This window comes from Corapipo altera, unplaced genomic scaffold (genome assembly GCF_003945725.1).
Source record: "Corapipo altera isolate COAL_440 unplaced genomic scaffold, ASM394572v1 62, whole genome shotgun sequence".
Lineage (NCBI taxonomy): Eukaryota > Metazoa > Chordata > Aves > Passeriformes > Pipridae > Corapipo > Corapipo altera.
The window spans coordinates 12,733,677-12,749,002 of NW_020884894.1; the positions used below are offsets into that span (position 1 = coordinate 12,733,677).

Below are 15,326 nucleotides of genomic sequence, written 5' to 3' on the forward strand. Positions count from 1 at the left end.
AACAAATTCAGAAAGCTGGGAATAAGGTGGTTCTGACCACAGGAAATGTTTAGTCCTAGACTCTTCCTCCACACTAAGCTTTGTATCCTTCCATAGACTCCTGTGTGATCTGAAGACAAAACTTATATTATTACTGGATTAACTTGTCGCTGTACAAAGATTTCTTGATCAATGAGTATTTTAGTAAAAAAAAAAAATCTACAGAACTAGTTTCAGTTGACAGACCATAGTAAAATGCACAAACTCTTTTCCTAGAGCTTTTTTCTGATGATTACACAACACATTAGAAAGGGATCTTTTTACTGTCAAGGCCATCTTTCAAACACAGGCAACAAATAGCATTATCAACTATTAATTCACGTTTAAACTCCATGTGAAGGCTACCATACACGAAATGAGGGCTAAGATACCCATCGCTGGCGCCAGCTTTTTCAAATGTGAAAGCAAAATCGAATTTTGCTTTCTCGGGGACAGGAGGCTGCGAGTCTGGCGTGCCCCAGGCTTGAGGAACCCTGCCGCCACCGAGGCGTCAGGGAGGGGGTGTCACCCCACTGCCTCCCTTGAGTGGGACAGAACAATGGTGCACCCCGGCCCCTGCCTCTGCAGCGAGGCGACAGTTCATCAGTCCTGGCCGTCTGCTGTCTTAGCAACTGTGTGCTTTGTATACAGCTACAAACACCCTCGGCTCCAGCCTGCACGCAAATCTCCCCGGGGCAGCGCTCTTACTCCCGCTGCCCCCACTCCTTTGGCGCTAACGTGTTTCCCGTGGGCTTGCTCCGCTTGCCACGTCCCTGCTGAGGGTTTCATGCAGCCACAGCCGAGGGCAGGCACAAGGGAAATCACTGTGTGCTGCCACTGCAAGCACAGGAAGCGGGTCCAGCTGCCGCTACCGGCACCTGCATGGACCGAGCGCCACTCTCGGGGTACCAGCGCCCGCTTCATCAGCCCCGGACGGGGCTGTAACCGCCTGCTGGGAGCCGTGACATCCATAATTGGTGCGCTTGGCTCCCCTTGCCCGCGGCTCGGTTGGTGATGTTTGCCCCGCAGCACCCTGCCCCTCTGGCGGTTTCAGGACCACCCGGCCCCAGGCAAGAAGCGCTCGCTGCCGGCCCCAGCCTCGCTACCGCTCCCCTCCCCGCATCGCTCCTGCCCAGCAAATGGCGGCGGCGGGGGAGGGAACCCGGGCCACGGCTGAGGGAAATTTCCTCCCCGGGGTGGCCGGGCAGCGCCCGTGAGGGAGGGCGGTGGGCACCCGCCCCGCCCCGCTCCCGCCGCCCCTGGCTCCGGCTCCTGTCACGATGACTGCGGGACGAAGACTCCCCCTTCCCCGCACTGCCTCGCCGCCTCCGGCCCCTCCTCTGCACCCCCGCTGCTGAGCGCGCCCGCCCGGCGGAGCGACCCCCGCGCCCGGCGCTCGCCCGGCGCTCTCGGGGGCGGTAGAAGCTGCACCGCCCCGGCGCTCGCAGTGGAATGGGTGGAGTTGAGGAACGCGGTTTCCTGAGAGGAAGTGACCGCACGGGGCAGGAATGCGCCGCCGGCTCCGCGCCGCGTCCCGCCTGCCTCGCCGCGGTGCCGCGGGGAGCCCTCACCGCCGCGCCAGCCATGCCGCACTTCACTGTGGTACCGGTGGAGGACAAGCCCCGTGCCGAGTACGACAGCGTAGAAGGGCTCAGCTGGGTGGACTACCGGGAGCCGGCCGCGGTGCCCGCCCCTGGTGACTCCTACGACACCGTCAGCTCCGACGGTGAGCGCGCACAGCTGGGGCGGGGGGCGGCGGTACCCGCGCTCCGGGGGCTCGAGCGAGCTCGGCCCCGCGCCGCCGCCGCGGCACACAAAGGCGGGGGCGCTCCCGGGGACGGCTCGGGACGGCTCGGGTCGCCGCGCCCGGCTGAGGAGCCCTGCCGGGTCCGCTGGGGCGGGCGGCGGCTCCGCTGTTGCCAGGGCCATTGGGTGAGCCCTGTGGCCACTGTCAGCCCGCCGGGCCGGGCCGAGAGGCGGCACCGCAACCCGCCCGGCTGCGGCGGTGCCCCGGGGGTGCTGTGGGCGCGGTGTCCGCCGGTGCGCACGGGAGCCACTCGGGGGTTCCCTCCGCCCCCCAGCCCCTTGTTGACAGCCCTGGGTGCAGCGGGCAGCGGGGACGGCTCTTATCGTTTCTACACAAGCTGCCGTCTCCAGAGTGATAAGAGTACGTGGAGATACGCTCAAGTGTTTTCAGTGCTCCGTCGCCAAAATAAACGGGTGATAGCGAAGTCAGTTAAATTAGCAACGTCTTAGCTGGCTGCTTTTCCTGTTTGTGTCATCTTAAAAAACGCAGCTGTCTAGCAAACCGGTCCCTTGAATACTACAGCAAGTGCTTTGTGCCTGTGTAGCTCACAACTGCGCCTGCCAGGCAAAGCTGCTTTTTGTTAGGGGTTAATTTATTCCAACTACAGAAGAAAATCACGTAAGTAGAAGGGGATTTTGGGTGGTGAGAAGTACATTCTTTAATTAGGCAGCTAATATCAGTGCTCAGCCTGTCTTGGTGTTTTGCTGTGACTTTTAGGTAATAATTTAAATACAGTGAGTCTTTCTAGTGGGAATGTGAAGGATGCTTAGATTTGGAGAGCAAAGTAGTTCTGGTACAAGGTTGTTTTAGCTCTTTGTGCAATCTATGTTTTTCTTCTGCCTTAGTTATGTTTAATTTTCTGTAATCTTTAGGAAGAGGATCTTCCCATAGGCTCAGCTGGTGAATCTGACTTACCCTCTGTGAATCATGCGTGACTCTAGGCAACAAAAGAAAAAGCAGTAAACACCTGACCTGTTCTTCCTTGCCTGTGCAGTCAAACTTTTCAGACTGCAAATGTTATTGGATGTACAGTAATCCCTGAAGGGAGTCTGCACTGCTCAGGCCTATGCTTAAGGAAGCCAACAGGGTTATTTTGCTGAGTGATACTCAACTGTCCTAAGAACAAAGTTCAGTTCCTGCATTGTTACTTCATTCATTTCTCTGAGAATGTGTGCTTTAATCTCCCAATATGTACCCACTGGGGGGTTTTTTTCTTTCTTTCTTTATATAGTTTTCAAAGAAATTTTAGATTTCTTATACCAAGTAGGTCTGTTTATGTCCATTTTTTCCATGTCTGCTGTGGGTATTTTGGAGTGATGAAAGGTAGTTGTTTTTCCCAAGCTGTCTATTATCACGGACAATTTTAGGTACTAACCCTAAAGGCTGTGCAGGGCCTGGTCTTTGTTTTGTAAAAAAGGTCTGTTTTACTCTCAGGTTACTTACCATATAGTCCATGTGCATGAAAATAACAGGTGTTTTTCACCCATCTCAGCAGGTCGAGGTGGAGATCTTGTGAAGTGCTTTTTCCACTAGCTAGCTTTGGCCATGGGTTGGTAAGTGTGGCTTGTGGAAGCTGCTGCCATGATGGATAAAGGAAGGTCAACTCAAACCACCTCTCGTTTGGGTATGAGGCTGCCCGTAGGATACATGCAAACAAAACACTTCAAGATGCTCACTCAGCTCCCCGTCACAGTCCATCAGTCACTGGCAAGCTGTGGTCTCTTACATACTGCTGTTCAGACGGCAGTGTGCAACTGTGCTACTGGAAGTTAGCAGAGTATCTTCATTTTAAAGGCTATAAATATCTAGTAACTTCTCTGTTAATGTATGGTAGGTAGTTCTGCTTCTGTTTGAACTATAAGTACCTTCTATTTTTTAATTTACTTTCACAGTAATTGTTTCTTATCCTCAGGGTGTGCATATAAAGATATGTCTTGCCTACTTGTACTGATAAGCATGTTCTTCCCCAATAGCCTTTTCTGTCTTTTCCTATTTTTTGGGGGTTTGTAGCTCTGTAGAGGGGAATCTGAACTTCCTTGTGTTATTCCTTTGGGTTTTGGTGCTTCTTTCTCCATCCTATGCAGAATACTCAGGCCACTCCTATGGGAGGAGTGTTGATGATATGACATGGTGGAGATGGAAGCTGCTGTTGAAGGCAGAGTATCTCACAGCTGGTTAGCACAAGCTGGAGCCTGCAGACTGGAGGGAAGAGAGTGACCCTCCAGAGCCTTCTGTGGCAGCTGATAACGGGCTCATGGAGGGATTTGTTGGTGTTGGTAATGGCCCTGATTCCAGATAAGGTAAACTGTTTGAGCGCACAGTTCAAGTTGTAGGTTGTGGCCCTATGGAAGTGCACACAGTTGGTATTGGCACCGCGGTGTGTGCACACAGAGCTGCCTAAGCAGTGTTGATGGTCCCAGCTTTCCGTGTGATCCAGGAGCTCCACCATAGTCGGTGTGAGAAACTGGTTGCAGTTGTTCTGTGAACCTTCTCCTGGGAAGATTTTGTTTTGTCAGCTTGTTATTCAGAACCTGGTTTAAAAACTTGTTTGGATTGCTCAGTTTGATTGAAGATGGGTTAAGGTGACTCATGGCCCTTCAAGAGTATGGTCTGTCATGGCACTGTAACCATGCAAAGTAGTGGCTGTGTTGTCCAATACTCCTTGCACAGTCTCTTAGGCTGCTCCTTATGATTCTGACAGATACTTATTTCAGTTTGACCTTTTCACTCCAACCTTTATTTGTCATAGCTCTGTTTTATATTTTTTTTTCTGAATTTTGCGTTATTTAGGACATCAAGTGATCATCATGGCTAGGCTTCGCGAACGAAGATTTGGGAAGGGCTCTACCCGCGTTTGTTGCAAGCGCATTGGTGGCTAAAAAGGCCAATACGAGATAGGCATGTCGTTGCAAAAAAAAAAAAAAAATCAAATGATCGAGTGATAGGGTGTCATCTAAACACCACAGACGTAATAGAATTTCTTGTCAACGATTTCTGTAAGAAGACATTAGTTAGTGTGCAATAATTTAGCCTTCCCAGATAGCTCCAGTGCTTGCTTGTGAATAAAATCAGCCTTTTTTTTCTAAGCAGGTTCCACTGACTGCCACTGCTTCTAATAGGCTTTGACATCTTTCATTTAGAAAAAGAAGTACAAAGAATTATCTTGTGATCCGATGATAAACACGTGAGCCCTTCTTTATGGATCATCAGGGATGAGAAATGTGAATTTGGCATCCCCTCAGTCTTTGAAATAATGCCAGCATGTTAGGTTGGGTATACAAGGCAAGAAGAGGGACAGTGGGGTCTGAACAGTGTTTACAAAAACCAAATACACTTTGCTTTAGTAGGAATCTCAACTCAACAGTGACTGTGCACCCTGTTAACCAAAGCGTGGCAATGTCATGTGTCCTGTGGGAAGTTATTTATCTTCCCTTGACTTTTGTATGTAGAAATGAGACACTAATCAGCTTGGTGTCACTAACCAGCTTTGGTTGGCTGCCACCCTTGGTTTTTGCCAAGGAATTGCTCTGCTTATGTTCCAGTTATCACATGGCTTCCTCTCAGCCCAGAGTTCTCTAACTGGACTTGAGACCTTTTCCTCACGCTTACATTCTGCACTGTGTTCAGTGCTTTTGTGCAGCAACAGATTCTGCTGCTTATTAGCAATAAGCTGTTTTTGAGAATGTGGATAAAGTTCTGATTTACTATAAGCTTCTTCCTGGTTCACTGCTTTTAGTATACGGTAACTTACTAATAAAGATTTTCAGACTTCTACAAGACTTGAAATAAAGGTCACATAAAATATGTCTGAAGATACTTTTAATGGGGACACATAAATAATTCAAAAATTCTTCTTCAAAGTGCTTACTTCTTACATGTACGTGTTTTGGCAAAGTCCGGAGATAATATAACATCAATCACGTAATAAATTAGACACTACAGCTAAATAGGACTGACAGAAACACGTGTCCAAATAACATCTAAGTTATCTTAATTCAAGAACTTCTGCTGGCAGCATTGTGGGTAAATGGCACAGTTATAGTGGTTGGAGTGGAATATTTTTGCATAACCTCTGTAGCACATGTGTCTTCAGCGTTTTTCATGTTGCCTCACAACTACAGAAAGAAGTCATGGAGAAGGCAGACTGGGGTGGAGTTGAGGCAGAACCTCTGAATTGTTTGGGAGGAAAGAAAGTAACCTGAGAATAGCAATACTAATGTCAGGGAACTATCTCTTCTGGTGATTTGTTTTCTTGCTGAAAGTGGTATAGAGACTTCATCTTCTTCGATGTAGCTGCATTTTGATGAGGAAGGGTCTTTTTTCTGTTCTGTTAAGCTTGGCATTTGTTTTCCCTCTCTGAAAAGTATGATGTGTAAATTTGGAGATATTAGAGATGTCCTGTCAGTGCTAAATACATCAATATATGTTTCTGCTCCATAAAGGGTACTTCTGGGATATGCAACAATGGTTATGGTTTGAAATGCAGAAACTGAAAGGGGTCTTAGCAGCAGGGTCATACTTTTGAAATCCTAGGAGGTTTTTTGGCTTCTTTTTTTTTCTTCCTTTTTTTTTCTTTTTTTAAATTTTTTTTTGTTAGTTGCTGTTTGAGCAATCAGCAATTATCATAGCACTGATAGGTGTGGTGGTTTGAAACTCCCAAGAATCTAATTTTTAAGTTCAAGCCCCCCCCCTTTCCCACAGTTTGCCCCTGTGAGAGGGTTTAGTGATGGTATGGACTTGATGTCTTTTTCACCTCATGTGGAGAGTTTTCAGACAAAACACAAACATTTGTTATTGGGGGAAGGGGAAAATATTTATAAAGGTTTATTTACACCCACATGTATATTTACATTAAATTAAATTTCTCCTCTTCTTCAATAAAAGTCCAAGAAGAAAAGAGAAAAGTTTTTCTATCACCTCTCAGGCCACAGTTCCTTCATTTCAGTTTTTTGTGGCACTGGTTAGTGTCCTTCATTTTCCTGAGGCAGCAGATTTACGTATGGCAGTCAGGGCTTTTGTTCTTACTTTGTAGAAATTTCAACCCCGAGCCCGAGCCTTCGGGGCATTTCCTTGTAGATCTTCACTCCTCTTGGTTTAGAACATTGAAGGCAGCTTTCGGTTCAGTCTTACCAAAGCTCTTTTGCTCTGTCTCAGCTCAGTAGCATGATAGAAGCAGCAGCAGAGGGCACGGCCACCTCCTCCGCATTCCGTCCTGGCTCAGCTCTCAGGACAACTTCGGGATTTAAGCTCCTTTCTCTCTCTCTCTCTCTCTAGCTGCTGCTGCATTTCGGACTCCCTAAGGGTTTGGAAGTCCACCCCTCCTCTTCAGAGAGTCTCTGATTTTTTGGAAAATAATACAGTCTTACTCCAAACCAGCTCTGTTGAGTTTACCTCTGATTTGTTGCCAGCTCTCCCTCCTGCAGGAACATCTCTGCGTCTCTCAGCCGGCTTCACGCTATCTCGTTGCTACTGGCTATCTTTTGGCTTTTAGCCACCATTGTCTCTGTTCAGGACTGCTCCGCTGCCACTTTCAGGGTCTTCTGCTGCTGCTGACAGCAAGGAAACTTTTCCAGCTCTTCATTACGGGACCCGGTCCAGCTTTGACACTACACCGGGTCTCCCGTGGCCTCAGCTGGGGGCTGGGGGCCCTTGGCCCCCAGAGGGGCTCACTGGCCCCCTGCCTCCTTGTGGCTCAGATCATGGCTACCTACCTACTACACTATCTTCACTACCTTCTCTTCCATTTCTGTGGGCATGTAATTTCCGTAGGGCGCATGTGGACTATTGATTGGTCCAGTAAGAGTATTATCAGTGGGGCAAACCATTACTACCTCAAAAAAAGGTTTTTCAAACCACCACAATAAGAATACTTTTCTCAACCATCTAGTGCACGAAGAAGTTGACTCTTGCTTCAGATAAGGAAAGCTAAGAATTCAGTATGTGAAAAATCAGAGTGGAAAAGTGTTTTGTGACATAGTTAACTGTTTAAAACAGTTGGGTGGGTGAAGGGGATGGTATATACTTTATTTATCACCTGTAAGCAAAGGAATTTCTGAGAAGCTCATTTTAGTGGAGCCCATGGTGGATACCCCCAGTTTCTTTTAGCAGCATGCGGTGTTGTGGTATTTAATTTATCTGTTAAAATGCTTGTCTAGGAAAAGAAAAAAGTTCATGTTACTGTGTAAACTGTTCTTTTGCTAAGCATGTCTCATACCTCTTTTGTGCAGTGATTAAGGCAGAGCTGGAGAGGCTGCAGCTATCCAGTACCAAAGGGATCATGGTGCCAGCTGCTGGTGACCAGGAGATTTAGCTAAATGTAGAAAAACATGGGCCTTTTTGTGGATTCTCTGGTATTTCAGTTATTTGAAAAAGCTCTGGGAAGAATCTTTGTGATATGTCTAAATGATGTGAAAGCAACTCCCGTAACCTTGTATGCGTGGGTCTGCATGTTGCAAAAAACTAAGAGAAGATTGTTAAAAACCCGAACAACCATCTGCTGGTTTTTTGTAACTGCTGATTTTTTGTGTTTTGGAGAACACCTGCATTAGAGGCTAAGGAATTGCACATGAAAAGACATGGATTCCCCACGTAATTCTCCCTGCAAATGCTTGCTAAGTGCCCACTTCAAACTTAAATTTGAGACTAAGTTTGGGAATTGTTTAATATGCTGAAGCTGTATCTTCTGTTCACTCTGAATTTTTCTAAAGAAACTTTTTGGTTTCTTATATTGTGTTTGTAGTACATCTCTCTCTCATGTATAAAATTGATCTCTGTGTGTTATTCAATTTCCTGTTTCAAATTTTTTCAGTGTTTCAGTTCTTTAAAGAAAACAGTGACATTTACTTTCTTTTCCGTGCTGCAACAAAATTAAAGAATGTTTTTGCATGCTCTTCAGTGTAAAGTTTAAATTTGGCTTTTGTTCTAAAGTTTGATGTAGAATGACGACTAAGGTAGTTTGCAGTCTCATTGACAGGAAATGTAGCCAAACATCATAAATGCTGTTTGCTGGAGTTGGCAACAACCACCTTGAGGAAGAGCAGACTTACTGATCATTGACTTCTTTTTAAGTGCATGTAACAGAATGGAGGGATACACAGTGCCGTAGGGAGAGAGAAGCTGCATTTGAGTTTCCCCTTCCAAGATCAAGTTAAAGATTTACACCTGTTTTTGATTGTGTTGCAACAAATAATGTGCAGACTGTTTTAAACTAAAGAAGTCCTGTTAGCACCAATATGTAGAGCAAGATTTATCTGATCGAAGGGTTTGTGTCTTCAACCTGTTGGTTTGCGGTTTTTCTTTAAATACTTTTGTCTGTCACCTGAACTACAGAGAAGAAAAATGCACCATTTTAAGACATGGTCTAAAGTCTATTTAAGTTACATTTTAGGGTTGTTTCCTTTGTCTTCAATAACCTTTGAATCAGAAATTTTAAATCTCTTAATTGTAGTAAGCTAATTCTATTCTCAGACAGTAAAGTTTCAGTATTTTTTTTGTTTGATTTAGTAAAACCTCTTTCTTAATTATTAGTTTTCAGTAGGCATCTCTTTAAATGCTGCCAAGTGATCCCTTAGCAATGAGTAGTACTGTTCTTGTTCTTTCAGTTGAGCTGCTTTGGATGATTTCCTTCAGCATACTTGGATTTTGTCATGCATGGAGAACTGTGCATCTTTCACAATGGCTGCTGTAGTCATTGCCAAACAAACAATATCTTGGTTTCAAACAAGCAAAATAATTAAATATTGTACACAAAAAACGTTAGTCTATTCACAGAATCAAGTACTTGACAATTAATATGTCTGGTTTTAAATGTAAGTCTACATGGCCACAAAAAATACATGTCTTACAATGCATGTAGGGTAAACCTGTCCGGATTTTGGATATGACAGCATTTTTGATACTGTAACTGCATATATATATATATATATATATATATATATATATATATATATATATAAAAATACTGTGTCTGGAGGTTATTTTGTAGCCTGTTGACTGCCTAGTTGTCCCCATTGGTTTTTATTTTAAACATTGTTTCACAAGTCTCAAATTCACTTCTGAACTGTAAAAAGAAGTTCCTGGAGTTAATGAAGTAGCATTTTTTCCCAACAGGCCATGTAATAGGGCTTTAGGTTTTGTGGTAGGTACTAGGTTTGGCCTGGAAAAGAAGGCTGTTTACTTTCCAGCAGTCATAATTCATGTCTGAGCAGCAGAGGTATAGGTCAGAACAGCTCTGGGAAAACATTTTTTCAAAAATTTTGCTGCTATTGAAGGTGCTTGGTGGAATTCTTTCTTAGTCATCTTTTGATCATCTTCGTGCTCTGTAGGACAGAGATGTGAAGTTTGACATGCAAAATAAAGTGCTAATTGCCCCAAAAGAGCTTTTGAATCAATTATCTTATGGATGAATGGGGAAGTTTGATAACTTGACAGTTTTGCTTTGCTGATTGGAGGCAGCCTACACTTGTCAGAAATGTAAATGAGATGGCATTTTGCTGAGCAGAAGATGAGAGGCCAGTGCCAGGCTGGGCTGGGCAGCAGGGCAAGGGGTGAGGGAGGAAACGGCTGGTTCTAGTGAAGGGATGGTCATCATCCCACCTTTGTGTTGGTGTCACAGTGCTGCTACAGGAAACCGGGAAGCTTATTTGCTTAAGGAATGGGGTAGTAGCATTTCCAAAGGTGTTCAGATTCTGGGTTTGCCTAATGTCTCATGGATATTTGGCCCACAGGTCCATCCCCTTGAATCCAGAATGCTTAATTTGCTCCCTTCTCCCCATTCCGCCCGAGTGACCTGCATTGTCCTAGAAGCCCAACACTTTCATTGATTGACATGTAGTCTATAATATAATTAGGATGCGAACCATTGATTACTTTGAAAATGAGAATCAAAGCTGTAAGCTGATGTTGCAGAGTGGCTTGAAGGGAACTGTAGCAGAGATTGTATAACAAGATCCTGGGAGAGGAGCAATGACGCAGAGCTGTGTTTAGGGCAGAGGCATGCTGTACTATGTATAGGTTCAAGCTAATTATGCCTGAACAAAACTGTATGTGTTTTTTTTTTCCCCTACAGTCTAATTACCAGCCTTCATTTTCATCTCCTACCAGTAGCTAGCAATTTCTGGTGTTTATCTGAGGGATTTAGAACATCATTCAGTCACTACATTTCCCCCCTTATCGTGAAGCAGATTAGACCATCCAAACTTCTGACTTTCACTTCCATGTCAAAGGGAAAAAAGGGTTTGTATGGTGTGCCATTAGAAGCTGCCTGTTTGCTGACTTAGACTAACTCCTAAGGAGGGCAAACTTGTTCAGACTTGCTCTTGCATACTTTAAATTGCTGATTGCTGCAGTAAAACACAGATTTTATGCCCTGGAGTATAATTGTTCTCCATAAAATTATCTATAGCAATACTATTTTGTTTTATGACCTTGTCTCTGCTTGCAAGCCGAGCAGCTGTGAGCTTAGTTACTGTGTGCAAAGTCCACCTCTGGATTTCCATGTCGGAGGCCAGATCCGAGTCAGGACTAGAAGTAATTCAAGAAGACAGCATAGCTGCTGCTGTCTCTGACAGAGGACAGCACATTACTGTTTCTCCTCTGCCTTCTATATTTGCATTCAGGAGCTTTGTCCTCCTCATCCACTTCTGAGTAGCATAATTGACTTTACTTTTACTCCTACTTGCTATAGTATATGTTTGTGTCCAGAGCTGATGCAAAGGACAAAGGCAGAAGTTCTTTAGTAGTCTTGCAGGTTTGATTTTAGAATCTACAGCTCCTGAATGTTTTTGGCTTTGTTCTGCTAAGGTTTTAACTGTCAGTCTGTGATTTTTACCATATGAAGTGTTCGGCAGTAATACTACTTGTCCATCTCCCCATAACAGGATCCCTTCCTTTCCCTTGATTCCTATTTGTGTTCTTCGCCTCGTACTTAGCGCATGATCTCCAGGGCACAGGTGTTATAAAGAGCACCACAAACCGACCCTTGCTTCAGTTCCCACATGGAACTTGTATCTTGACTTCTTTGCCTAGGCTGACACCAACCACTCCGTTTTGATGTGTCTCTGTGTTCTGGAAAATGTGGTGGCAATGTCAGGGATTAATTTCTGGGACGTGGTAACCAAACATGAAAGGAGGTATAGCTGAGCTGTGTTTGGTAGATCCCAATACTATGTAACCAGACAGGAGGATGATTATCTGCATGGTATTAAGATGCATTTTAGCATACATGCGAGGAGCTTTAAAGCTCTAACTGAAGGCAACACACAGAGTGATTTAATTGCAATATTTGGCCTTTGCCCTTTTAAGATACTGTATTGTGGACTTTGTGGTAGAAGCATATATTTAGCAGGAGTAAACTCACCATTGTACGTCCCTGAGTTTCTTTAGACTTAGGTTCTATTGCATCCGCTTAATTTCTGACTGGAGCAGAAAAGTGATTTAATGTTGCCCATTGCTCTTTGAAAAGTTTCTGTGAGTTAATGTGCTGTACTGACTTTACTTTGATGCTCTTGCAAATGGATGAACTTTTTGTAAAATGATGATAAAAGCAACTGTGGGTTTTCCAGATATCTGAATTTGTCTTGGTCTGTGCTGTGTGTTGCACTAGTGAAACATATTGTGCTATTTTGGAAAACCTGTGGGCTCTTTATAAATGTACGTTAGAATGTATGGATTTTAGAAGGACAGTGGTTTGTTGCTTATTATACGCAATGTCAGAGTGCTCTCCACTGTCTAAAATGTTCACTGGGAAAGAGTGACTCCCTTTCCTTGGAGAAGTCTCTTGCTGACTTGTACTTTCTGTAAGTATTATGGCCAGACTTACAGTGAGTTTTGGCTGTTTGCAGTACTTCACACTGGGTCATCCTTGGATCTCAGCCTTGGACCATATACAGAATTAACTGTCTTTTTTTTTTTTTCCTTACAACACCCTCCCCCCCCCTTTCCTTAGTTGCAAAAAGTCTCTCACGAACTTTGTTTTCACATGGAACACAGTACTTCTCAAATGTAAGAAATATCTGATGTTCAGCACTTTCTATATGAGCTAACTGAAAATTAATAGAACATTCAGTGCTTCAAAATAAGCTGTAACCGGTTACCAATGTCTTTCTACTGTCTTCCAAAAGTGGATAGTAGCTGTCAGTTAATGTACATTGTACATGATGTAATGCATAGAATGTACATCCATTGAAATGTTGAAAGTAATTAAACCTCCTTTTTTCTGTTATTTTTTGCATGTTTGGAGATATTTACACTCTAGCTTATACCTTCTCTCTTTCCGCTTGTTTCCTGTAGGAAGCTTTTTGAGCTGGTGGCAGTATTGACTTTTTAATGGTCACTGTTCCCACCTGCTTTCTCTCACTCCATGGTTTGTGCCTGTACAATTGTTTCTTTGGGCCATGTTGAGCTGAAAGAGGGAGCAGGTATGTCCAAAATTGTGGTGTGTGTTGGGGGGGGGTGTTTGACTTTTTTTTTTGTTTTGTTCTCTCATCTTTTGTACTGTGTAGCCATGGTCAGCTGAACACTTGTAGGGCTGAAAACAATTTTCTGTATTTGATATCGGAGAGAAAGGTGAACTTGGATTGAATACTGAGGGAATCTGCATGCTGGTCTAATAGCTGTGTGTTACTGTCTCTCAGAGAAAGTGAGAACATTTTACAGCAAGAGGCTTTTCCCAAGGCAGGGAAAGTGCTAGAATGCTGTTCCTTGTATTTTGATACAAGGTATTCTGTGTCTGAGGTGCCTTCATGCATGTGAAAGGATGGAGTTCCGGGGAGGATAGTTGTGAGAAATGATTTGGAGTCATTCCACATGAAAGAACCTCTGAAGTGGATTACAGTGAAGTACAAAGGTTGTTTTTTATAGTGGGTTTTTTTCAACTGGCAATGACAAGTTATATTTTGAAAGCTCCTAAGTGATGTGAGTTCCTAAATCCAATTTCTCAAAAGTGATTTGACATATTTAATTACACAGGCATTCTTGGTGACTGTACCTACTGTATCATGTAGATAAGTCTCAGTGTGGTGTGTGCTGGTATCTAGAGGACTTCCTTGTGAATGGGCAGAATGATGGGGGTTCTGGTAATTACGAACTGCTTAGAATCATCAAGTTAGTATTTACTTGTGTATCTTCTATAAACCTCTAATTTCGTTGTGCTGATGCTTTTTTTTGTGATCTCGTATATGGTTGGTCCGTTAATGGGTAACCATATTATAACATATTGAAGATGGAAAGAAATAGATCACTGTTTTCACTTGAAAGCTGAAATGCCTGCAGGGCTAACGTCATAGAGCTATACTTTTCGTGGCATTAGCAGGTTTAAAATGCTGTCTGATTCCATGCTGAGCAAGCAGCAGTTTTGTGGCACACTTTTCTGAGTAAGTGTGCAAACAGCTGGCAGCGTGCCTCTTAAATGTGGCTGGGCCTGGATTTGACAAATAGCATTTTGAGTAAGATCCTGACATTTGTATGTTTTCTCGGTGTTGAAAGGATTATAGTGCCAGGATTATACCAGTGTCGGCTTAGCTTTCTGTAAGAAACTCTTGTGTCCTGGAAGTCCAATTCAACATTGCAGCCAGCACTTTGTCAGAGCAGGTAGAAGAAAGTTCTTTTGGGAATACAATATTATTAAACTTGTCCAATCCTCAGGACTCCACGGGGAAGGCATTTACTAAAGCATGTGCTAAGAGCAGGAAGAAGAATAATGGTAAACCAAAATGGCAAAGAGCTATTGCTAAAGGGTAAGTACTTTGTGTTGATATTAGTACCTACAAAGAATTGTAGGGCTTCTAGGACAATTGTTCTGAAACTATCAGTGTAACTTAAGTGAAGAATAAAATCATTGCACTTTTTGAAACACAAGGTTATTGAGTTGTTAAATCCATCAAGTTGTGTAGGATCAGTTAACTTGATTGGTGAAGATATTCTCTAATCTAGTTCTGTAAAGTACAGTAGAAGTCTGATAGCAATTTCACATGTTTATCTAGCGATAAATCCAAGATCTGTGCTTAATTGTACACTTAATTTTGTGCTCTGGTGCAGCCTAACTGTTGCAAAGGTTGTTGTCTGGGAAAGCTTTTGCTGTTTCTTTCATGCAGAACACAGGCAAATGCAGTCTTTTGAACTCTGAACTGTTTCAGTGGAATGAATATGTTATCAATAATGCATCTTTGTAATTTATTTTTTGGTAAAATTGCACTTTGTGTCACTTTTGTGGATGCCACAGCTGTTGCTGATTATAAATATGTACATGGTATCTGCTGTGTAGTGCGTAATGAATCTTAAGAATCACACCTTTGCTAGTTGGGTAAAAATCAGTAGACACAAAACTATATTGACAATGTCAATTTGACAGTCAAACAAATAATGTTATTACGTAATATAATAATGTTATAATAATGAATGAACACCATGTATTCTTAATATACCCATGAATGTCAATAGTTTGGTCTCTAAGCTGCAGTTCCTGATGGAAGTGTGGAATCAGTCTGGATCAGGCATGTGAGCG

At 43.6% G+C, this 15,326-nt stretch overlaps 1 protein-coding gene across 4 annotated transcripts in view; it reads left to right on the forward strand.

The window, feature by feature from the left end:
- The first annotated feature begins 1,542 nt into the window (after window positions 1–1,542).
- The window catches only part of SLC12A4 (solute carrier family 12 member 4), a 48,307-nt gene continuing 34,523 nt past the window's right edge, over window positions 1,543–15,326 (forward strand). The window contains exons 1-2 of one of the 4 annotated variants that reach the window (XM_027646441.1): window positions 13,181–13,242; window positions 14,468–14,559. In XM_027646441.1, coding sequence (XP_027502242.1) covers window positions 14,523–14,559 — 37 coding nt within the window. In that variant the 5' untranslated portion in view covers window positions 13,181–13,242; window positions 14,468–14,522. Of the gene's footprint in view, window positions 1,745–13,148; window positions 13,243–14,467; window positions 14,560–15,326 lie in introns of those variants that run through there. The other 3 variants (XM_027646436.1, XM_027646437.1, XM_027646440.1) reach the window with 3 other exon arrangements.